The sequence below is a fragment of the Guyanagaster necrorhizus genome, assembly GCF_019112545.1.
Source record: "Guyanagaster necrorhizus MCA 3950 unplaced genomic scaffold BT62scaffold_66, whole genome shotgun sequence".
Taxonomy (NCBI): domain Eukaryota; kingdom Fungi; phylum Basidiomycota; class Agaricomycetes; order Agaricales; family Physalacriaceae; genus Guyanagaster; species Guyanagaster necrorhizus.
In genome coordinates this window covers 8,552-32,209 of record NW_025064945.1, presented here as the reverse complement: position 1 = coordinate 32,209, position 23,658 = coordinate 8,552, and the positions used below count along the sequence as shown (strand labels likewise).

Genomic DNA, 23,658 nt, shown 5'->3' with positions numbered 1-23,658 from the left:
GATGCATCGATTTTGAGATTATGAAGTCGCTCTAAGCGCCCTCGGCAGAAAGAAAGTGCTAGAAGTGATTGGAAAGTGCTCTCAATGCGTAGATTCTTTACCACTGCTATGCGGGTGATGACGAGAGAAAGTAACGGGTGAGAGGAAATATCGCAGTTGCTAAAGCACGCCACGGTGAGGGAAGCGTTCTGGGACCTCTCGAGCCGAAGTCCAAGCAGGAACATCTGGCAAAAAATCGAGGATGAAAAATCATTTGATAGGATGAGTGACATGGACGACCAGAGCTCCGGCGAGCTAACCATAATCAATCGCCAACCATGGCAGACCTGCGATACCGTCCAAGGAGAATTTCTGTGATCCAGACTATTGTAGTAATCCGACCTGGACATGGTTTGGAAAGGAGACGGTATGGTCTCGAGACAGATCGCACGAAGAACATCGTGTGGTAGCCTTCGAACTGGCGAGGAAAGCGCTCTGGCATCCTTAGAGTCTTCCTCTATTAAAATACGCTCTGACAAAAGAGCATCAAGTGTCTTCCTGGCATCTGCAATCCTCTCGTCAAGTTCAGCAATGCGCCCAGATGCCTTCTTGACTATCTCCTGGAAATCGGACAACTCTGCATCCGTTGGGGCATCATTGCATTGATGCAACTGTAAGATGCGAGGTCTGCGTATGCTCTGCGCGAAGGATTGCCTTGCTACAGATCCACATAAGGGACAGTTAGGGAAATCGCGATGTTGCTTCCCCGACATTTGGCACTGAGAAACAGAATAATAAGTATCAATCAGCCAACCAGAGGCTGGCATAAAAAGAGATACCAACAATACTTGTCGGATTCCTCGAGTGCGAATACTTGTAATGATGAAGCGTAAACAAGGAACAAAGAGTAGAAAAGCACGAGGCTGCCGCCCAACATGATGTTTACCACGGATCCACATGATTCAATGTGGACGTAATGCGGACAAACCTGAAGTCAGTTTTGGGCGAGTTGAGTTACACCAGTAATGTGTCGGTTAGGGTGCAAAATCTGCACAGCTTTCCCGGTAGAATACTAGTCAGTAGTAAAGTAAACCTAGACATTGGGAAGAATCGAGATAATCTAGAACAAAAATTGCAATCACAGAGAAGTGCACAGACTGGGAATCGAACCCCCGGCCGGCCAAGACCCAGGTTACCACTACCCCATTAATGCAGACAAATTATTACAGTCGATTATTATCTCATTTTTAGAAGGCAATTCGATTCCAAAATCTCTAGTATCGACACAGAATTCCAGGATGTGGATATACAACTGGAACGCCTCCAAGCTCAACGCCAAGTGCTCTTATCTCCTCGCACCAAAAAGGAAGGCTTTCTATTTTCCCACAAGGCTCTCGTCTCGCCAATCCGCTCGCTCTCCACAGAGACGCTACAAGAAATCTTCGTTCCTTCTCACCCTGACGACCATAACGCAGTCATGCTATCGAAGCAGTCGTCGCTGCTCCTGACCCACGTGAGGACCTAGCATTGTCCACCCCGCAGTTGTGGTCGTCCGTCCACATCGTCGTCCCTGTTATACACACCGGATGTGTACTCTCCAATCGTATACTCACTATGCAACTGATTCCCTAAAAGGTATAGCGATAAATGCGATTTACGTCTTGCCTTGGAAGGGAAGATACCAGTTTCGGTGTCTAGATATCCGAACGAATGCTGACTTCTCTTCAACCCCGGTAACAATGGGATAAACTGCTTTCAATTGGGCCCCTACGACAGCAGTTCGCCCTTTTTTGATTACTCCCTTTCATTCGGGACACCAGAGTGTCCGTCTTGGCCGCGTTCTTTGTAGCATTATCGGCGCACTTATCACAGCCGATCGTTCCTTGGACCTGTCGGATCCGTCGCTGATTCCTGATTCCCTGAAATGTACACCGCACATTTCGATTACGATCTTGCGTGGTCTTCGCTACTAACGGCTTAATCTCTGATGGCGCTCCATGCTTACTCAGGCAAGCTAGCTCGTAGTTATGCCAGGCACCACAATATATCACTCGGTGAACTACGCAAGTCATTTTATTACCTGGCATCTTCATAATATCTATATGATTTCTAAGCGAATCTCGCTGCACACGCCAACATAGGTGCTACAAGAACACACGGTCCATCACAACGGATCCTCAACGGTAGTACTAGAATGATCCACGGCAAAAAAACAATCATCACAAGGCAAAAACGGTCCGGATTGGCGGTGGTGATCCTTATGCACCAGTCTACGATGACTGGGACGGACGTCTAAAAACCTGTATCGAACCCAAAACTCAGCTCTGATCCACCCTGGATGCCCCTGCTTAACAGCCTCTTTAACAGCCTTTAGCGGCTCCCGAGATTACTTACGTACCGCTTCACCACCATCTCCAGCTTCTTGATCGCACTCCCCTGGTGCGCGATCACCTCATTCTCCGGTAGGACGAGCGCATGTGCTTCCAGAGTGGCTTCAAGAGCATAGGATTCGGGCAGGACACGGATAGCACGGAGATCTTCTGAGATCTTGTTGGAACTATGCGCGAGATGTGAAATATGAAAGAAGGAAGGGAGTAATAGTGTACCTAGTACTAGCAGGGAGACGTATCAAAGTCGACCTTGAGGGGACTTCACGGCTCAGTCCGCCGATGACCCACCGAGCGGTGACCAGCTCGTCAGGATAAGCTTCGTGCATGCCGGATTTTGGTGTTCAGGTCATTCACAGCTTTCAGTTTAGCCTTTTTCTATCCAAACGATCAGCGATGAGACACGGAGGAGGTAGTACTGGTTTACCTCTTCTTCTTTCCTTCGCGGATCCCTATGAAGCCGGTATCAATCATCAACGGCACCTCTTTTCCTGCGAGACGTGCCCTGAGATCTCTAATCTCCTTCCTGTACCATTCAACGAGCGCGTCTGCACTGACAATCTCTTCTTGTTGAGCGTTGAGCTAAAACGCGGCTATGAACACTGAAAACCGGGCCAAACAAACACGAACCTAACCTTGACTCTTTTAATGCGTCTAGAAAGAAGAGCAGTCGTGGTCTCTGAAATTGCGGTGACATCAGGATTGATGATGCCAATGACGCTGATGCGGGGGACCCCAAACAGCTATGGCTGAAGCGTTCGGCTGAGCTTCGATTTCCGAAAGGAACATGATCCCTAGGAAAGAGGAAAAAAAACAGTGACGGGCGTGCCTCTACCCTTTCTCAACCATTTCCGAGGGTTTAAATGACGGTAACAAGGGTCAACAGACTGTAGTCGATGAGTATCAGCACAAGGCAGAGCAGAAAAAGTACCGACAAACGTAGTGCTAAATATACATATACGTCCCTTCACTCGTACACTCTTTATCACTCATCTCCCTTGTCCGAACCGGTCAGATCAATAAGACTCTGTGAAAGACGTCGTTAGCAGCAACTACGGAGCAAGCAATGGAAAAAATCACGAAAACATACGTCTACACTCTCCGTCCACATCTCACTTGCAGCTTCGGACTAGGCTTAGCACTGGGCCCAGGTCAATATCTGCTTTTTACTCGGCGCTGAAGAAGCTCGTCCATCATAGAATAACTTATCCACAGCCTCCATCATCACTCGCAGAATCCTCCATTCCTTCAAACCCCACGTTACAAGACCACGCGAATCCACGAAAACCAGCAAATCACGTCCTCCACATTCAAGCTACCCAAAAGCCCTGTCATGGCAAGGGAACCGATGCTGACTTGCGTTTTTTGGGGTACGCTACATGCAAAATAATGAGAAAAGAGGAAAAAGAGACGAACCATTGGCTTACCAAGCCCGCTCGGAGGCGATATCCATCGTCAGGGACGTCGAGGAAAATATGCTATTAATAATATAAGATCAGGAACACGTGACGTAGGCAATGTGCCTTCACAGCATTTGAAGACAAGTCTGGCCAATATCAGCCACGATAAACAAGGGACGTCAAGAATTAAATTTCTCACCTTATCGCGACCCCGTCTGAGGTACCAGAGTGAGATTTCACGCGGTGTATGGAGGTGTAATCTCGCCTTGGTATAAATTTAGCGAACCGACGACCATCACAATTAAAACGGGCTAACAAGACCGGTAGATCATGATGTGCCTACAGCCCAACGTTCGCGGCATGCAAGGCACTAGAATACGAGACAGATAGTGATAAACAAAGCAAAGATAAAGTCACAAAATACTGACCTACCTCGCCCACGGGAAGGTCATACATATACTCAACGAGATGCCAGACCGGAGTCATAGCTACGAGAATATCAGGAATGCGCAAGAATGACCGGCGTGAATTCTTTGAATTCATCCTTCCCGTCGGAGAACAAGGACCATCAAGAGTTAGATATCTTCTCACCTTATCGTCACCCACAGCTATGGCCGTGAGAGATTCTCCCGTGCTGTCGATGTTCATGTGACCTTCGCGAGATGTTAGTGACGGGAAGAGGATTGAAAAGAAATTGAGCATGCTGGATTGGAGGTTGATAATTCAGCTAATTCCTGTCGTTCAGAGTCCACATGAACCATTCAAATACCTTTGAATGTCGTCTATGCAAGAGATAATGGCCTTACCTTTGGTGGCACCAAAGTTGCCTTTGTTCCTGTCATCAATGTGTATGACAAAGACCAAATGCCACTTGCCCTCGGAAATATAAAGCCAATCCATGTCATTGCAATTTCCTCGTCCTCTTTCTTCCCTATCTCACACATAGAGCTTGATAGTCATTGACTTCGAGCAGTTTTCGCACCCACCCTTGCTGCTTTCCCTTTTCATTTTCGTTATACTCTAGTTACAGCCTCTTGTATTTCATACACTCACCTGTGCCGGCTTGAGCACGGCTTCCCTTGAGGGCCGTCGTGAGAGAGCTTTGGCGTCCAAACAAAGACTTGTCTTGTCCCCAACCCCTCGCTCCTAAGAACACTCCTCATCCACTACCGCTCCTCACGTCCTCTCAACTCCTAGAACAAGCATAGATGACACTACACTATGAAACTTACATGAAGACGAATGGATATACTCAATACGATATTCGTTGTCAGTAGCATCGAGGCGAATACGATGAAGCCGTAACGAAGATGGTCAAGGCGCGGCTCGCCCCTTGACTATGGTGAGGTTCTCAATAGACTCTTGCGCAATATCCATCTTGGTTATGAGGTAGTAAATGTCAATTGATGAGACTCAAAATCAAAATAAACATACAAGATAGACTACTAGTAATACGCCTAAGCGTCAACAGTCCCACAAACATGTGAAAACAGAAGATAATAGGAACATGTACCGTACCATTGGCCCCTGCTGCCACCTATGTCAAAGCAAGGAAGTACTTGGATGGATGATGCGTGACTGAGTGGCGCAAAGTTCGTTGTGCTGAGATGTGACTAGACGATTTTCAATACGATAAAACAGATGCAGAATGGGAATGCGTACTCACCAATTCCTCACACGGCTTGCAGACACATTTCACAACAATCAACTTTGTTCGGTCACGGATGACGACTGCAGGAGAAACGGTAAGAGTTTGTATCTTTAGACAAAGCATTTGTCAGTAGATATCGCGGCAATGGAAAGGACATGGGAACCCACCTTCGACAGAGATTTTCCATCAACCACACCTCGACCATCTCTGAATACATCCAAGACCTCACAAAGGTCGACATCGCTGATATCCATCTTGCTCGTCGTTGGATCCTCAAATGTCGGCATCTTTTAAAGGATATTGGGGAGCGGTGATCTAGATCTCATCGAAAGAAGCTTCGTATACGTCCTGGGTATCGACTTGGATGAAATCAGTGCCTTTCAACGCTTGTGCGTCGGGCCTTGGATGGTGCTGGCTCCAGATTAGCCTGTTCTTGTTCTGTTGAGACGGTTGCTGTTGCTGTTGCTGTTGCTGTTGCTGTTGCTAGGGGACGACGAGGTAGATAGAGGCCTCTTGCTGAGTATGAACAGTATTCCACGCAAGCTTCGACAACGGGCTGTTCGACACAGAAATGACCTAGTCGTCGCGGGAGAAAGGAAGAAAACGCCGTCGTCAAGGAAGTTCGGATCGTGGGAATATTGATTTAGAAACACGTTTCATCATGTGACCGCATTCCCGGCCCGAATTCTGATTACGATTGTAGATTTCGAGCTATCAACCTGGGCACAAATATCTACCGGCAATCCGAGCTGAAATCTCTTTTTTCGTCGTTTTTACAACCACGGTGCACCGGAACTATCATCTCGTTGTTGGTGGCGCTCTGTGTCATTTCTTTCGGCATCCTCTTACAAAGATTTTGTATTTATCTCAAGGCCAGGATACGTACCTACAATCCGCACTTCGTATCTTCGCCAGTATCCTATTCGAGCTGATTTATTAATGTCTGAAAATCACCGCTGTCTAGGACCACCAGTCTTAAAGCCTAATCCGTGAGCCTGCAATTTGTCCTAGATTCTCCAAATCAGGGGAATCACTGACGAACTGGGATTCCACTTTCTGGTCTCGACTGTGGACCGCCCATCTTGATCTTACGGGCCCGAAAAATATCTTTCTGAATCCAAATACCCAGGAAACACACCGAGCCACTGGGAAGGATTACAAAACCACGTCGACGTCCTAATGGTTGAGGGTCAGACGCATAACATGTCTGCAACTAGACAATCCACGATTCGAAGCTGCTCGATATTGCTCTCACGCATTTCCAATCTCCGCCAGGGTCTTTTGGCCAATTCAAGACTTTTGGCATACTGCTCAAATTCGAAACCAATATCGGATATGTTCACTACAGTATACAGCTCCATACTTGAACATTCCATGTACACGCTATTCTTATCTGTTCTATTCCTGCTCCAATACCTTATCCAGAATGAAAGCCACCGACAACGAGTGAACCCTACGGCAGTTGTAAAACGGTGACAAACAAATTCCAAAAATACAATGATAAAAATATACGTCGCAACCGTTGGCCGTATCATGGAAAACGCTTTCGGACAAACTTCGCTGCCAGGCACCAATCGCGGGACAACGTCAAGCATGATTAAAATCAAAGATGGGTGTCTGAGCCAGATTCTGAGAGAATCCACCACAAACAGGGTGCCGTTCACAAAATTTCTCACAGTGACGGTCGCTTGGGCTTCCAAGAAACAAATCACAAGTATATGCGATGCCCGCTAGTGGTGTTCGTCCACAAATCCACACGGCTAAGAGACTAGACCCCCACCCTGGGAGAACCATAAGGATGATTATTTAAAATCCTAGATGACCAAACATTTCAGTAAGAAAAATTGCCGAGCTTGCTCACAAATAGGTGCACGCCCGTGTGAAACGCGAAATTTCTTGTAACTTTAGACCCAATTTTGTCCGGTTTGCACATTCTCAGAATCAAGTCTAGCTCGTACAAAGCCAAAAATAAATCCTTAGCAAAGAGAGTAAGACAAAAATAGGATCACCTTCAGGTTTCAACACAGATTATGTTTCTTGTGCCACTTTGCTAAAGAAAGCGGCCCATAATCATCGTAAATCTCCTTGTCCCCCTCTGGGAGGCGGACCAAATCTGGTTTGACGTTCATCTTAACGCAGATCTAGAAACGGGGGTCGAAACCATGACCGAAGAACGAATAACACACCCACTCCTCGGGGACTGTGCAAGTATACCGATCCCACGAATGGATGGATTAATTCAGGCCTACAAGAATCTCCAGGAACCGCAGCACAGAACTCAAAGAAGATGAAGAACACCAATTCTTATCATACACCCAAAGCACGGCGTATCCCTGTCGAGTACCGCCTTGTCAACACAAAGTGTAGTAAGCCCATCGCCACCCAGAGGACGATCTGCAGCATACCTGAGACGCCCCTCTACCCTCGATGAACGTCCAAAGTATCCGAATGTCCCCCCAAATTGATCGATCCACCACCGGCACCAGCGACTTTTCGGTGGATGGAACAGTAACAGAGCTAAAACCCACTGTACCGTCGCGCCTTATGGCATCCCAACGGGCCCCGACGTAAACAGCAGCATGGACTCTACCAGCACCGCAGTGGCAGCTTCTCTATATTATAGAGTTCAGAAATCGCAGTTGGTAGATTACAGACACGCGAAGATCGGAGAAAACGTTGACGTTACACTTACAAATGATATCACCTGTGCGGTGAGAGTACTGAGGCGAGCACACTTGGGAGGACAGGGACGTCAGAGATTGAGAAAGTATCCTTGACAGATCACGAGTCGTTACCGGCAGAATGGCCGAGCGGTCTAAGGCGCCAGAATCAGGCGAATCCAAGCTCACATAATCTGGTCCTTCGGGGCGTGGGTTCGAATCCCACTTCTGTCACGCCTTTTATATGCCATTCCTGTGACAAGATCCAAGGCTCCAAATCTGCCCCTTAATAATGCTTTTGGGACACCATCTATAAATTATTCCGACTTCTTTTGCTTCTTTGCCAGATTTTTCTTCTCGATGCTTTCATTTTTTAAACTTTGAAAGGTTTCAAATCAGTCGAACAGGTCCACAGTATACTCAGGCAGGAAACGGGGTGTCCACATAAGGTACGGTCCACTCAAGCTGAATTCACCAGAGTCTGAGCATGCCGCTCGTATGATGATACCTGCAATCGACTGTAACTATGCCCACTGCCGGTGCAAATTCATGAATACAGTAAGAACAAACCTTAACTCTTTGCATCAAAAGGGCACTTATATAAATATAACGCAGTGGCACGGAGGCTGATCCCGGATCTGCCGCAGCCGCAAGATTGTCGACCCCCCCGGCAGTATGTTCCTAATCGCTCAACCTTTCTTCGCTTTGCCATTGAGTTGAGTTCAATAGCCCCCGGTGTCATTCCGAACATCGTATTCATCATTACTTCATGTTCATCACTCTTGTTAGGTACAGGTCACCATGTTCCCCCGTCTCGCACTAAGCTTCTTCTGCGCCTTGGGATTTGCAGGAGTATGCGTCCTTCCGATGATGAACAGGTCGGTCCCTGATTGTAAACGGTGATAATCGGGCTCTCACCCGAAAAAAGCAATGAATATCTATACAATACAATACTTTGATCTCTGTCTACAGGGATGCAGGTAGTAGGGAAAGAAAATAAGGCATACATGAATCTATGAGACAGCTTTGAATAGTAGTACATCGAACAGTAAGTAATACAGATACCGACCTTTAGGCATCTAGATGCATACAAGTTATAACAATGTCATATCCAGAATTAGTTAGTGCTCGGGAAAGAAAGAAAGTAGACCATCAGGATGGTCCTCCAAGGCCGTCATCTCAACTTGCGAGACCTGCCGTCGAATCACCATCAGCTCCTCCCACAAATGCGGAGGAATCTCTTTATCTTTCCGCAAAAAGAACCGAATACGATCCAGCCACTCCTTCATAACATGAAACCTACTCTCCACGGCTCCTTCAGTCCAAGCAGACCCACCTTCTTGGATAGCCAAGAGTGAAATTTGCGCCAGCCAATAGAACGGAAGGGCATTCTGCGCAAAAGGTGGCTCATCATCATCAAGCTCATCACCATCCTCCGGTTTCACCGCCTCCGGACAGGACATCCACATGCGAAGCCAGTTCGTCAAAGTGTATTGGGCTGCAAACTGACTCCCTCGACGGTCTTCATTGCCGACCGGCTCGGGTGAAGTAGAAGAGGCACTGTCCGAATCGCAGACCGAGTAGGAGTAGTAGATGTTACGGAGGATGGTATGAATCAGAATGAACTGTGAGAAGGGATTTAAGGGTGTCAGTGACGTCGGGAGTCTCATCTCGCCGAGATGAGCCAGAGCTTGCTGCATCCCGACACCGTATAGTCTAGCTGATCCCAGACCGTACGGCGATGGTTTCTGCAACAGATCAATCCACTCCGCAGCAGTTTCCGCCTTCCATATGGCCTCGTCGCACGGAAGATTCATGTCAAATTCCGCAGTCTGAAACGACGGGCGCATCGAGAAAAAGACAGAATGACAGCAATCGTGGAGATATGAGAGTAATAGTGCGCTACAGATGGCATTGCGAAATCAGCAACAGTTGATAGCCATGCAGAACCGATTAAGATTTACCGTTTCACAGTTTCGTGGAGCGCCCAGTCCCTCCAGGTCTGCTCCAAAACAAAAGGGTCATTCAAATCAGATGCGGTCCAAGAACGTGAGCGAGCGATGGCTTCTGTCCGGCGGATCATCTAGGAATGCTTTGGTCAGAGGCGGAGCCAGTCCTGCATAAATAGACATACCATAACTAGCATCCCATGATATACATTAGACGAAACCCGAAAATCGGAACGTTGGTGGAAGAGACCAATAGTCTGGAGTAACACAACGGCAAGTATCAGGAAATCCTGCTCCTTGGGGCTACATGGCACTTTGGTCTGGGTAAGATATCAGAGACATATATTAATGCCAAGATTGAGAACTTACAAATTCATGGATGAGGGCATCCCGCGTCGAAGACAAAGTCTCGGTTATGAAATTTACGGCTCGGCGCGTTTTGAGGAACAGCGCACCGCATGCTTGCATCGCACGGGCAAGAACGGGAGGCTTATCCTCTATCGTCCATGAACCCGGGTGAACTAAAGGGATCTGTGTACAAAACGCCGAAAAGAATAGATATACTAGATAGAGGGTTTGTCAGCCATCAAAGCTATTATGGGACGTGGGCACTGACGGTATTGCTGTTTTTCTGTATCGAGCGGCAGAGAGGTGCCGAGTGAGTCTTGAGATGCCGTATAAGTAGGCGAAGGATTACGCATAAATGATTCATAGTCCGGCGGCGTAGAATCAGGGCTAAGGGAAATCGGCATAAAGGAAAAGTAGTCGCCGCTTAGACCAGGGGTGCCGTTTGCTGCGAACCATGAGAGGTCCCGGTCCTGTGGCGGTTGTGTTGTGCCTGGAGAAGAGAAGGAATACTTTTCGAGGAGGTTATCAAGTACGCTATTGGGGAATATTTTCCCCAGGGGATCATGTAGTTGTAGTTCATCGTCACCATCAATAATCGTGACAGCGTCAAAGGCATCCGATAAGGAGGAAGACGCTAGGGGAGTAGACGAGGAAAACGGGCCACTATCAGCAGCCAATGAATGAACTGTAGGTGATATCTCGCTGTTGTGAGGAGATGGAAGTGAATCGGATGAAAACGTCGGCGATGAAAGATATTCTGAAGAACTTTCAGCAGGAAGCTCTTTCGTCTGAACGGGCTTCTTTGGGCGACGTTTTTTGACGTTCTTCTTCTTGTCGCGGGAGTCCGCTGGATCATTGATGTAGACACATTTCCGGCCACGAGAAACACATTTTGAGCATGGCTTCTCGAGATTGCACTTGATTTTGGAATCTGCGCAAGCCTAAGCGAATTTTGAGGTAATGAACACTGGAAAATGATACTTTGAGACAAACCTGGCAAGACTTTCGGCGAGATCGACGAGTAATGAAACTATGATATCCTGTTCAGTTCGCTATTTGCCTGAGAAGTCGACCGCTTACGGATCGCCGCATGTCCTCTTGTGCCTAGTCAGTAGGTCGCTTCTGGTGAATTCTGCACCACACCGCTGTGATAACTTCGAATTAGCATACAATCGCTTTATCCCCGAAGAACGCCGACCTCGCAATGATGTGCACGTTCATTTGAATCTTGAGAAGGAGATATGTCAATCGAGCTCGACAACGTCCTAATAGCGCGAAGACTTACGTGAACGAAGATGTCTGTACAGGTGCGTCGTTCTTGTGAACTTTGCGGGACAAATGGGACAGTACTTTGTTTGTGGTAATGTTGGGACGTTCCCTCGATGAGCACGTATGAGAGAGAGATCTCCATTTTCCTTAAGCTCTGGGGCCGGTTCCATGGCAGGTAAGGTTGGGGAGTCGTACGGCGAAGGTGGAGGGGACATGGCTGATAAAGAAGATGCAATATAAATGGAAGCGAAGGCAAAGATTAAGGGGGTGTTACTCCGCCATTCATGGATGTTCCGGTCTGTTGAATCATCCATGAGGTTTGACCGATGACGTCTATTTTAAACCCATCACGATCTACATCTGTAGATCGAGCCAGTTACGTTGTCCGGGAGACGGCAAAGAAATCAATTCGGTACGGTATCTAATGACCGATGGAAATAGACGCATCGATATCCAAAGGTAAGATGCAGTCATTGGCACGAACGAGAACGCTGATGACCAGGCACCCTTGCACTATGATTATAAAGTGAAAACACGAGCTCGCTTAAAAACGCGTAACCAAGAGAAGGGCATTCGGCTGGCGGATGCAAGCACCAATTACGTCGATAATCAATTTCTAAATACAATTGGTAGTGACACAACTGTTCTGTAATTTCAAAAAGCTTGAACGTACTCGTCTTCATCGAGGGTGGCCGATCTGGACTCGCATTCGGACTCGCATTACGGTATCTTCGCCTGTAAGTAGTCCAGTGTTAACCTTGAATTCGTATCAAAGGGAATTTGACACATTTCACCATTGCAAATATTTCAAAAGAGACGGGCAGACTTGATTGTAAACCGCCGTTAGCCGTGGAGGTAAGCTATTTCTGCTGTTCGTTACAATACATCCATAATTTCAATTGATGCAGGTCAGCGATCCTTCTATTTGGGTGCCTTTTCCTTCCTATAGCATCGTGGCTGTTTTCATCGTTAAAAATTCGGGACCGGTCGCCAAGGGAGATCATGCATCACAATGAATCCTGACAGGTAGGGCTTCGGATATCCAGGAAAACTAGTTGTAGGACCATCCTACTTTTGAAAGGAAGCAGTTTTTCTACAATCCATTATGAGACCCCTTACAATATCGGACCCCCAAAGAGCCACATGGTTCCTTCTCCGAAAGGAATTAAGCACACGGGAAAATTTGGCCGTGAGGTAAGAATACGGCAATACTAACAGCTCCTCAGACTAGCGGGAATAATGGCTATCTCCATTTACCTAAATCCACAAGTAGAGTTCAATGAACAGCCTGAAAAAAATGTTCGCAGAAATAGCAATCTCCTGAGTGAAGACCTCCAAGAAATAGGGCTTTAGTCTGTACCCAGAGCTAGATTGCTTTCTTTGACGATAGACTTTAAAAATGATACCTTGTGAGTGGTGCTTGTAATTGCGTCGAGATCGACGTCCGAACAAAAAACTTGACGTGGGAATGTGTGATCACGGTCCCGCCGGCAACTTGTCCGTATCAATCGATGCTGTTTTCTCTATGACTGCATTGGAAAAAGTTCCTTCAATTTTAGGTCAATCAGTTTAGCAAGAAATTTGTTTGGTCCTTACATCCAAATCCTGTTATGTACTACTAACGTATCAACCTCTTACCACCCGGACGAGCCCCACCTTCTGACTTTCATGTAGTTTAGATATCAATAAATTTCTCTCAGCCCTGTACACGGAATCCCTCGTATATCCCATGGACTAGACGTATTCTTTCTCGTAGATTCGCCACACTCCCAATGTTTTTATATCAACTCTATCATTGATGGGGTTGCTGGAATTCTCACTGTCGCCCCAATTCCCGTTCGACGCGCGCTATTTTTAACTCTAGGGAATGTTTCACCACCACCATCAACTGATTCAGGAGGTAGGCATATCCCACGGCCAACGTCACCATCTACACCATACTGCCTTTTTATTCGGTCTCAATGTCCACTATGCATTCGCGGCGAGTGTTATTCTGCTGGACATTCGACAGATATCTGCTCTCACATAGGTATGTTGTTATTCTAATTGCCCTTCCTTATTTATTTCCATATATCTTCACACCCAGACAAAACCTCATTCCTAAACAAAGACGTCGACTGCACATCTCGTTATTTCACCGCGGTTCTGCCCAATCCACTGTCAACTGGGGGTGGGGGCAAATAATACGTCACTATGGTGCATGATAACAACGTGAGATTGCCGCTCAGCAGGCATATCCCGACTTTACAGCAGAGATAACTGCTCGTTCCCACTGGCACGAGCGGATCCTATTGGCAGACCCACTCCAAGCTCCTCAGTACACTCTTCAAACTACAGAGCCCGATATACCCAATGTAGCTCGCTAAACACACGCCTATTTATCGACTACGGCCCTGCTGCGGTTGTTGTGAAGCACACGGCTAGAAGGATTCTCAAGATCATCATCAACATTTCATACTTTACGTTCATTGACGCCCCCCGGCTCCGCTCCAATTCATTTTGCAAGAAATAACCATTACATACAGATCCGGAGTGGCTGCTTTCATCTATTATTGCAAGTAAACGACCATATGGCTGTTCGAATACTACTACATGTTCCCGACATCTCTCAGAGTCTTGGGGCCCCATTCCCCTATCACGTATAGCTAAAACCACAGCTCTTGGAGGGGGAGGGGTCTAGAACATACAGATAACCGCTTTTCACAAGTCATCAGCCGTCCCATCGTGGGTACAGACTTGGCCCTTGTTTGGAACAGGCGGCACCATCTCCGACGCGAGGCAGTGGCGTCACCGAACTGATCGACGAGCTTGGCGCATTTTCGAAGACGTCGTCGAGGTACACGAGAGACATTTAAACAGGCCTGTATCGCGGGCTCTGTTCGTATCCTCCTTCCAGAGGTTTGAAGTGAATTGTCTCAATGACATCTATGTATGTCATCAGCGTGTCAGTCTCGGTAACGAGGCTGATATAGCCAAGGCTTATCCCATCTTTTCCTGTTGAGGGGCGTCATCACCAATTCAAACAATGTGATCGTAGCGCTTTTAAAACCTTGATAAAAAAAAACATACAAAGCAAAAAACAAAACAAAACATAGCGTCTTCAATTCTAGTGCTCATCTGCCTCCGGTACATGATCGTCCACCCAAATCGGTGTAACCCTCAGATGCGCCTTCGGTTTGTACCTTTTCTGCGGATTATGCTCATGGAAAGCCTCCATCCGCATCCTAACACTACGATGCACCTTGACCCCATTCGACTGCTTCGGGATGATCCGAGGACGGGCAAGGTTCGGCCTGAAAATCCCATTTAGTTCCACGCCTCACGAACGGAGGAGAATTCATACCCAAACCAGGATGCCCACTTGTCGTCTCCCTTTTGGTGCCGGAACTCCATCGGGATCACCTCGAGGATCCACCAAGACTTCGAACGCTTGAGCTGGTCGTAGATGGGGGACAGCGCGTCCTGGAGTTCTTCCTCTTCCTCTGTTCCGATAGGCCGGTACTCCGCGAGTAGCGCGGCCGCATGTGCTTCGCCCTCGGAACCAGGCCTACCGCTAAGAGACTTTCGATGACGAAAGGCAGATACGAGCCTTTGCCTTAGCGGCGGTTTTGGGGACCCTGTTCGGATCATGGCAGATTCGACGGGAAGGGCTGGCGGCCTTGGCGTTACGAAGGGATAGAGCGTCGTAGGGTCGAGGCCTAGCTGTCTGAGACGCTGGGAATCGAACATGATCCCCGTATTCGTTTTGAAGCATTCTCGAATCATCCATCGTAACGATATCCGTGCGAGAGAATAGCGCGTTGAATTCTTCACGGAACCGCCTCCGACGTCTGTCATATTCATTACTTCGATTTATCTTTGTAGATCACGGAAGCACATACCACAATGACATCCCTTGGCATCACAGAAATCAATCAATAAGGATGCAAGGCACAAAATGAAGAAAAACTCACTGCGAACCACACTTCCTCAATATCAGTCGGTTTTCCACAAGACGAAGAATGGAGCTTCTCCATTTTGTTCATAAACTCGTCGACTTGCGGAGTCCATTCAATCTCTGACTCCTTCCGCTCTTCACTCGACCCTCTGCGTGTCTTCAAAGAACTCGACTGGCTCGTATTCTGACCGGAATTCTGCGTCATCCATCTTGACGTGCCCAACAACATTTCCCTCGCACTAGGTCTGTTCCAAAGATTGGCTTTAAACTTTGCCCGATGCTCATCCAACGAGACGGCATGACGAAAAGTTCGAAGAATAGTGTTCGAAGTCGTAAACGGTAGTCGTTTTGGTATGAGCCCCACTGAATCCACCGTATCCCTCGTATTGGTGTTAGTAAACGTCTCACGGAGGAATGGATTGGCCGGGACGTACCACACGCCTAGGAATTCGATCTGGACATCATTAGAGAAGGCCTGCTTGAATGCCGTTGACTGATCCCATCCAACCTCGTCTGTCCGAGTATACATCTTGTACGCGAAGGGTACTTGCTGCCAGTTGTCTGCTGGGAGTAGGCCTACTTTGTGGATCATTCCGGCGAGACTAGCGGGTTAACGTAACATCAGACAAATATCCCAATACGAAAGAAATCAATGGTCTACCTACCTCCTAGCTGTGTACGCGCCCCGAGAGAAGCCAAATATGCATATGCGATCACCGGAGTGGTCTAGACGATTTATTCGAGTGATGATTTGCCGATAGAAATGAATGCGACGTACAGTTTTGCATCAAAAACTCGTACCCCGCTGAAAGCAATAATATGTCAGCGTAGGGGCCACAAGATAAGACACACTCAGGGTACCCATGACATGAGCGTCAAGATTCCAGGCAATCATTACATCAACAGTCTAACCCACAACACATCAGCGCTAGAATTCCAAAGTGGCAGATCGTACCTTGTATATCTTCGACATGAAAGGGGTCGCAATTTGGGGCGATGTATAAGTACCTATTCCAGACTGAAAAAAGCATCAATCAGGCCTGTAACAAGCCCATTCATCAAGTCGTACCTGATAATAAACCATCTGCTTCGACCGGTCATCTTTCTTCAGCAACGAGATGAGCTGTATGATGTTCGAGTTGTCCGCGTCGAACTGATCCCCGGTCCCATCGAAGCAGAGCACCAAAGTACGATGTTTGTGTTCTGGCGGAATGACTTCCGATGTCGTGTTAGGGTCCAGGGTCTCTTCCTTGATTGGATGCTTCCGCGATGCCGAGGCATCTGCTGGGACGGTAGTTTGCGGTATGTCGGCAGCCAGTTCCGGAAGAATAAAAGTCCTTTCGCCGTCCTCTACAACAGTTTCTGCAGTAGATAACGCTGTGGGTCCGTGTTCGTGAGGTAGAGTCGGAACGATTGTCGCCGTCATAGGTCAAAAGAGTGTACAGGGTTGCGGGAGGCGTGCATCAAAAAGAAGGGTCTTTTTATGATTTTTTTCTTAACGGCTCGGGGTCCGTTTGGGCCGGCATGGACAAAGATTAAAAAGCGGTGCCGAGGGCCGGGTAGGGGTACCTTTATACTTTGGAAATTCTATCAAGTGGTGGGTATCTGACAGATAAATGGAAGAAAAATTCGATGTAAATGAGCATATGACGAGAGTAGCTTTCCTTCAAAAATGCAGGTCGCCAGAGAGCGCTTCATTTCACGTATAGAGTATAGGTTTCGATCTTGAAGTCCAACAGAAGTGTGATATGCGTCTAGTAGGCCTTGCAGGGTCGATGATTGACGTTGGACATTCAGCGCTTCGAGGATGCAGGACAGTTGTGATATTCGTATTGGAGGGCAAAGCTCGATAATGTGACTGGGCGACACAATCGTAAAGCAAATGCCTGAAAAAGAGTACATACCATTGAGTATCATAAGAGCCAAAAGTAACTGAGGATATATTCCTCGGAAGTCTCCATGGAAGTCGATGCATCTTAGGCACCAACATTGCTACCTGGTCCCTTGAAGCAATATCCTCAAGGACCGACCATAAGAAGTTCTACTGAGCGTCGGACTTGCGGCTTCAGCGTCGCTTCAAAGCCCACGCCCACATCTGTCAATGATATGATGCAGAACGCATAATCGGCTGGTTATCTCCGGGATCATTCGGTTCTGAATATTCGACAGTTTGACGAATAGACGCGATACTGCGCATGATCCGAGAGACCATGTCAGTGGAGCAGTGCTGACGTGGGTTGTATTACAGATGAGCTACCACAGTAAATGCGGAGCAAAGGGATGGGTGTGGCTGTCTTGGAAGTGCATCAAACAGATTTTTTCGAAACGAGCTCGCTGTAATTGACCGAGCCCGAATAAACACGGCGGTGGAGCACATGATTTCTGGAACATCCAGGCAACGGGCTGTGCGTCGTAGAGTGATTGGAGACCAAAAAAACGCTCTATACATAGTGAGACATTTCTCGAGAACGGATATTTAACCCCGTTACACGGGCTCGCTTGATCCTAATATCGCTCGGACGGAAAGAAAACAGATAAACAGAATACAAATCACCTTCTGATTACTAACCCACATTCCTGCTCCCGCACCTAGAACAATCGCTGGAGATACGGCGGTCGCAGAGATACTGGCAGCGTCCGACGGGCAGAACGTGACGGAAAGAAGGGAACTGCGAAACACATGCGACTCCGGCGTTTGCCGAGGCGCTGCGTCGCTGATTTCATCCTCGCTACGTTCAAAGGAGGATCATTATGATGTCTAATTTGCAGGAATAACGGTAGGTGGGAATTTTCGAGCTGTGGAGAATGATGTTCGTGAGGGTTGCTCTTTCCTTGTCCGTCGCCATCGAATGGGAGGAACGGTGCCGACACTTCGCTCCCCTCGCTTGCAAATATATATTTCCTACCGTACATAGGCGTAAGCCGGTCTAGAAGAAATATAATATTCCCTACGTATGATCCAATAAGAAGGTCTGTTCGATCGGTGAGTTAAAGGGCATCTTCAGTGGTGAAAGAGACGGGGGAAAACAGGGCGAGCGCTGGGGCTTTCACTCTTCCGAGAGCAAAGTGAGGGAGTGCCTATCCAAAGATCGGATGCGAATGGAATTCCATTCCAGCGTTGTTCACAAGGAATGGGCGCTCTAATGCCGTATTGTTCATATGTAATGCATCAAATCCCAGCAAAAACTAGGTCCACGATATGGCGTTGTTTCAGGGAGATGGCATTGTTAGTGGTGACTATCGGTAATATCCTAGAATAAAAGCCAGGCATTAGAAAAAAGTGAATGAAAAAACAGGATGTACTTCGGACGAGATCCATGACGCCTACGAAGCGTCATCATACCTCGTTATTAAACGAAATGGAGATGAGGAAAAGATGACGATAAATGGCAAGATGCTCACCTCTAACGCCTGAATACTCAATAACTGCGCACCCTGGTGCTGTGAACGTAGTCTGCATGGACATCAGCAATTCAACACAGCAAAAATAGGTTACCAGAGATCCTTTGACTCAAAATCCCCTTGACATTGGAACCATCAGTCAAATACAGAAAAGGAAACGCTTAAAAATGCGGCGTAACTGCAGAAAAATCAGAGGCAAAAAGATTAGGGACATAAGGGGTTATACCTGAAATGAACCCTAGGATCGTCACTACGAGAATGAATGGCAATGCTTGTCAGTGAATCTAATCTGCCCTACTGAGTTCGGCAACGTTTTCGCCATTGGGAACAGTCCAAATTCTCATAAGGCCTATGAAGATGTGCACCAAAGTCGTCGTTCTTCAGGATACCACCTGTTGGATGGGAATCAGGACGGTGAGACAGCGGAAGTAGGTTTATACTGACAATAGTTATTCTCAGCAGCATCTTCATCACAATGAATCTGGTTCATAATTCAAGAGTTGTCCTTAGAATCTACTCGGCCGAGCTAGCTGCATAATAGACCTGAGCCGAAGGAATCCTCATACTTTGACTGAAAAGCTAAGGATTGCTGCTGTCATGTTCTGGAAGGAATAGTCGCCATCATCAGTGGATCAAGAAATGCAAAGTGAATATCAAATTTGTAGTCATTTTCGTATTTGTAATCCCCAGGCCGCAGTTTACCTTTTTCCCTATGGACAAAATACACTTTGGTTTGCAATGTCATACATGGATGCATACATCTCGCCGTTCCGTTGATATGGTGAAAGGACACCAATATCAAATACTTTAACCTCTCTGCTCGTATCCAGGGATTATTCAATTGACTAGTATCATCATTAACCAATGATGGAGTGCTGCATTTCAGCGCAGGAACTTTTGAAACCTGATCCTTCCTACTCCATTAAGAATACCATGACCGATATTATCATGATTGAATAGAATTGATATCAGGATTGGGATGGAGCGTTGATTTGTGAACATTCAATCCTTATAGGTAGGCAGTACATGGATTGCTCGGAAGAACCTCAGAAGCAACCCTAAGTTAGGGTTTAAACCAACGGCGGTACACAGAACAGCAGTGGTGGGACCATGAAATGTGACAGATGCCTTGCTCTGTGGATGGATCATGCACAGGCTGGTACTGTGAACTCACAGCGGTCCCTCTTGTGCATGGTCCATGCACTTTGGTAGGGGGCATGTCTGTTTTATGGTACATCAAGTCTATGGCCATTTGCACATGACATGGGCATAGGGAGCGCATTTGTTTCATGGTACATGACCAAATCTTGAAATATGCACATTCTTGTCATTTAGATTCCATGTAGGTAGCATGTACAGTCTGCGGTACATTACCAAATCTCAAAATATGCATATTTTTGTGTTTTAGAAATGGTGTAGGTAGCATGTACAGTCCACAGTACATGACCAATTCTTGAAATATGTTCATTCTTGTGTTTTAGAATCTTGTAGGGCTCATATCCAGTCCACGGTACATGACTGAATCTCGAAATATGCCCATTCTTGCCATTTAGAAACTGCATAGGGCTCATATCCAGTCCATGGTACATTACTGATTATCCAATTATCACCATTCTTGCTATTTAGAATCTGCATAGCTACCATGGTACAGTCTGCGGTATATTACTGATTCTCAAAATATGTCCATTCTGGTGTTTTAGAATCTGCATATGGAGCATGTGCAGTCCACAGTACATGACCAATTTTCTTTGCAGGCTGCTTTTCATCTGTCAGAGTGAAAATAGCACCATAACAATTTGTTTAATTTGATATCACATCTTTTGTCAATATACTTTGAAATGGTCAGAATATGTGAATAATTGTTTATTGACATTGTATTCCAACATCTTTTTTTGCTCCCCTTCTCTCTTTGTCAACTTTGATGCTGACTGGGTGACACAATGGGCTCTCCCAGTAGCATCCCTCTATTCCCTTCCATAGTGATTGGTTCTCTCTCATCCATTATTTGCCTCCTGATGTCTGGCTCTGCTTCATCCTCTGAGGATTCCTCTTCTTCTCTGCACTCTCAGAGAATGCAATCTTCTCTTTCCTGCATGTCCATCTCTTTTTGCTTCTCTCTTTCTTCCCTCTCAATTATTGCCATGATTTCCTCTTCATCCTCCCTATCCCTCCATTCCTCAACATTCCGCAATGCTGGCATGTGGCCACTCATAATATCAAATCTCCAGTTCTCTATCCATGGATTCTGGATGAGGCAGACTGCTGAACATGGTAGAGCCTCTTTTCGAACTCGTTCCAGTTTAATCAGTTTCCCTCCCGACTTCTCATAAACACACACCCATGTGCTATCAGACCAAACACACCACAGGAATTCATCAAATGCCCTTTTCAGTGCTCTTCGCATGTCTTCCACTTGTCTTGAAGAAGACATATCATGCACAAATCCTTCCCACATCTTTATTGATTTTATCTTTCCCCAGTTACTCTGTGCAGACCATCATTTCCTCACATTCAGTTCATTTGGAGTCCAGAAGATGTTGTCAAACAGTGAATCCCACTGGCTCTCTGTTCCTTCATGCATTTGTGCATGTGTCAACACTCCTCCAAGATCATTTTCTTTCATGATACAGATGTTGACCATCTGCCATTCATTCTGTGTCAGAGGAGAATGCTCCCATCCACATTTTGCCTGTTCAACCTTCTGCAGCATGTCAGACACATATTGCTGTAGTACTTGATTCAGAAATGTCCCAGCATGCTCCGGATATTATTCATCATATATCTGGTCCTGTGGTGGCAGATTGGGCCCGTAGTCATATGATTTTTCTGGCATTTCTATCCGTCGAGCTAGCCTTTCTGTCTTCAGCATTGGCCCCTCAGGTTGACCCTTGGCTTTTCTCATGCACCCTATGACCTGGCCCATTGGCTTCCATTCCACCAATTGTCGCTGCTTCATGCAACTATCTTCAGAACAGAACTCATTCAGTGTCTTTCTAATGCCCAACAAATTCCAACCTGCCTCACTGGGCACTTGGATGACACTCTCACATCGTGGTATTCTTGTACCACTTCCATTCCGTGTTGGCCATGCAATCACACTGCTCAGAATCCACCAGAGTCCTCCCTCTGCATATGGTCCTGGCTCATCTGTCCCGTCTCTCTTTCACATGCATGGAAGGATCATGTGATGATCTTCCTGCCAGTACGTTCGTGGCCAGATGGCATGCATCAACATCTTGTGTCCTGATTGCTCTTCTGGCTGTGCATGAAGCGAATTCACCATAAATGCAACAAGATATGTCAGGATGACTGGATAGTAATGGTGTTGCATGTCTGTGTTGTGCTCTTCATTCTGCCACTGGATCAATGTCGCAAATCTAAGAGCTCTGGCAGATTTAAATTGCCTGTGGATACTATTAGCTCTGATCCTCATCATTACATAGCTTCTAGAAATGGGCTCACCACCAGTCTTGTCATGGAACACAATACACCAGATCCAAGAAGCTCGCAACTGAAACATCTGTGAACACATCTTCCACATTAGCCAGTGGGACTTGTGCCTCAATCCATGTGTGTACATCGTTATGCCATGCTGCATCTGCAAAGACACCATACAATTTCCCAAGAAACTCATTGTATGTGTACTTTGACTTCTTCATCAGATTAACTGCTGTAACAAACTTGGCATTGTTGCTCACCCACATGTCATAGATAAGGCATTTATCAGTTGTGTACATCTGAGCAAAGGTTGCATTGAATTGTCCAAGCAGTGTGGTATGTGTTATGATGTGACATCCTATGACAGAGGTGAGATATGCACATGTATCCCATTTGTAATTGTAGTAACCGAAACGCGTCCACTTGTTGGCTTCGGTCTGATGCATTTGCAGTAGTCTCTGTAGTGCAACTGCATGGCTGTCAGAGCACCACATAACTGCTCCCTCCTTCACAGACAGCTCAAGTGCAACATCAACAAAGACATCATCACCAGGAGTACTGAACATGTTGGCATTGAATACATGGTCCTGGCGCAGGAAGTATTCTTGCTCAGTTGCATTGCTTGGGTCATGCACTGTCAATGCCTTGATCCCTCGCCACTGAAGCAGAAAATGGTGCCTGATCCCCCATCCATCTGAATGGCGCTCCAGTCATTCACTGAAATCTCCTAGCAATCGCTCCACATATTCACTAGGGATCAACTCCATTAGCTTTCTCATCTGATGACTCTGCCCACTTCCTGCCTGAAACAATTTTGAACTGTACGTAGCAGGAAGACAAGCTGCTGTCATATCCTGATAATGTAAAGCTGATTGGATGAATATTTCATAGAGCACAGCATACTCCTGGATGGAAACTGAAGGGGTTCCCTCATGCTGTTTGAGATTTCGAACCAAATTCGGCAGCAGGATATATAACGATGCATAATGGGTGACTTTGGCGAGGAAGACATTTGGAAGACATCCCAGATCCATGGGATTTGTTGTGAGCTACATATCATCAGCTTTAGCATAGACTTTGACATTTAGATGATAAATGCTACCTCGCCATTCTGTGGATTGACAATTTTGAAAGGTGCTTGGATATTAATACCACCTTGCATTGACATCATTGGCTGATATGTAGTAGCAAACTCAATCGGCATTCCCAGATCTGGAACACGATCACAGATTGCAATG

The 23,658-nt window shown here is 46.6% G+C and overlaps 10 protein-coding genes and 1 non-coding gene across 11 annotated transcripts; 4 read left to right on the top strand and 7 right to left on the bottom strand.

The window, feature by feature from the left end:
- Positions 1 to 278: 278 nt before the first annotated feature.
- Positions 279 to 638, bottom strand: BT62DRAFT_860879 (uncharacterized protein; the record flags this gene model as incomplete). Its single annotated transcript, XM_043182499.1, has 1 exon — positions 279 to 638. A coding segment is annotated over one exon (360 nt), but the record flags the coding sequence as incomplete, so codon positions are not given.
- Positions 639 to 1,279: 641 nt separating this feature from the next.
- Positions 1,280 to 1,504, top strand: BT62DRAFT_912981 (uncharacterized protein; the record flags this gene model as incomplete). Its single annotated transcript, XM_043183874.1, has 1 exon — positions 1,280 to 1,504. A coding segment is annotated over one exon (225 nt), but the record flags the coding sequence as incomplete, so codon positions are not given.
- Positions 1,505 to 2,289: 785 nt separating this feature from the next.
- BT62DRAFT_938782 (uncharacterized protein) lies at positions 2,290 to 2,775 on the bottom strand. Its single transcript, XM_043187601.1, has 2 exons — positions 2,586 to 2,775; positions 2,290 to 2,536 (listed from the first exon to the last, which is right to left on the bottom strand). The coding sequence occupies exons 1-2, from the start codon at positions 2,693 to 2,695 to the stop codon at positions 2,350 to 2,352; spliced, it is 297 nt and encodes a 98-aa protein (XP_043033129.1). The 5' UTR covers positions 2,696 to 2,775; the 3' UTR covers positions 2,290 to 2,349.
- A 4,660-nt stretch (positions 2,776 to 7,435) lies between these two features.
- BT62DRAFT_912971 (DUF636 domain-containing protein) lies at positions 7,436 to 7,744 on the bottom strand (the record flags this gene model as incomplete). The annotated part of the gene is made up of 3 exons (XM_043183873.1): positions 7,436 to 7,558; positions 7,602 to 7,672; positions 7,714 to 7,744. Coding segments are annotated over 3 exons (225 nt in total), but the record flags the coding sequence as incomplete, so codon positions are not given.
- A 100-nt stretch (positions 7,745 to 7,844) lies between these two features.
- On the top strand, positions 7,845 to 8,980 carry BT62DRAFT_1013666 (uncharacterized protein; the record flags this gene model as incomplete). The annotated part of the gene is made up of 5 exons (XM_043178094.1): positions 7,845 to 7,984; positions 8,041 to 8,123; positions 8,165 to 8,290; positions 8,693 to 8,829; positions 8,867 to 8,980. 5 exons carry the CDS (start codon positions 7,845 to 7,847, stop codon positions 8,978 to 8,980), a joined length of 600 nt encoding a protein of 199 aa, XP_043033127.1.
- On the top strand, positions 8,214 to 8,311 carry BT62DRAFT_t201. The gene has a single exon. It is a non-coding gene; the product is annotated as a tRNA-Leu (tRNA).
- On the bottom strand, positions 8,972 to 11,862 carry BT62DRAFT_976702 (uncharacterized protein). The gene is made up of 9 exons (XM_043189242.1): positions 11,660 to 11,862; positions 11,573 to 11,601; positions 11,455 to 11,519; positions 11,368 to 11,404; positions 10,643 to 11,315; positions 10,396 to 10,589; positions 10,212 to 10,346; positions 10,042 to 10,160; positions 8,972 to 9,979 (listed from the first exon to the last, which is right to left on the bottom strand). Exons 1-9 carry the CDS (start codon positions 11,856 to 11,858, stop codon positions 9,199 to 9,201), a joined length of 2,232 nt encoding a protein of 743 aa, XP_043033126.1. The 5' UTR covers positions 11,859 to 11,862; the 3' UTR covers positions 8,972 to 9,198.
- A 107-nt stretch (positions 11,863 to 11,969) lies between these two features.
- BT62DRAFT_1013664 (uncharacterized protein) lies at positions 11,970 to 12,659 on the top strand (the record flags this gene model as incomplete). The annotated part of the gene is made up of 5 exons (XM_043178093.1): positions 11,970 to 12,060; positions 12,114 to 12,291; positions 12,331 to 12,380; positions 12,419 to 12,498; positions 12,552 to 12,659. 5 exons carry the CDS (start codon positions 11,970 to 11,972, stop codon positions 12,657 to 12,659), a joined length of 507 nt encoding a protein of 168 aa, XP_043033125.1.
- A 2,090-nt stretch (positions 12,660 to 14,749) lies between these two features.
- On the bottom strand, positions 14,750 to 17,006 carry BT62DRAFT_1013662 (uncharacterized protein; the record flags this gene model as incomplete). The annotated part of the gene is made up of 9 exons (XM_043178092.1): positions 14,750 to 14,936; positions 14,987 to 15,473; positions 15,525 to 15,537; positions 15,597 to 16,182; positions 16,246 to 16,306; positions 16,359 to 16,385; positions 16,442 to 16,487; positions 16,536 to 16,598; positions 16,650 to 17,006. The coding sequence occupies 9 exons, from the start codon at positions 17,004 to 17,006 to the stop codon at positions 14,750 to 14,752; spliced, it is 1,827 nt and encodes a 608-aa protein (XP_043033124.1).
- Positions 17,007 to 21,047: 4,041 nt separating this feature from the next.
- On the bottom strand, positions 21,048 to 21,692 carry BT62DRAFT_924582 (uncharacterized protein; the record flags this gene model as incomplete). The annotated part of the gene is made up of 2 exons (XM_043184636.1): positions 21,048 to 21,467; positions 21,492 to 21,692. 2 exons carry the CDS (start codon positions 21,690 to 21,692, stop codon positions 21,048 to 21,050), a joined length of 621 nt encoding a protein of 206 aa, XP_043033123.1.
- A 763-nt stretch (positions 21,693 to 22,455) lies between these two features.
- On the bottom strand, positions 22,456 to 23,454 carry BT62DRAFT_924581 (uncharacterized protein; the record flags this gene model as incomplete). Its single annotated transcript, XM_043184635.1, has 2 exons — positions 22,456 to 23,114; positions 23,139 to 23,454. The coding sequence occupies 2 exons, from the start codon at positions 23,452 to 23,454 to the stop codon at positions 22,456 to 22,458; spliced, it is 975 nt and encodes a 324-aa protein (XP_043033122.1).
- Between the last annotated feature and the right edge of the window lie 204 nt (positions 23,455 to 23,658).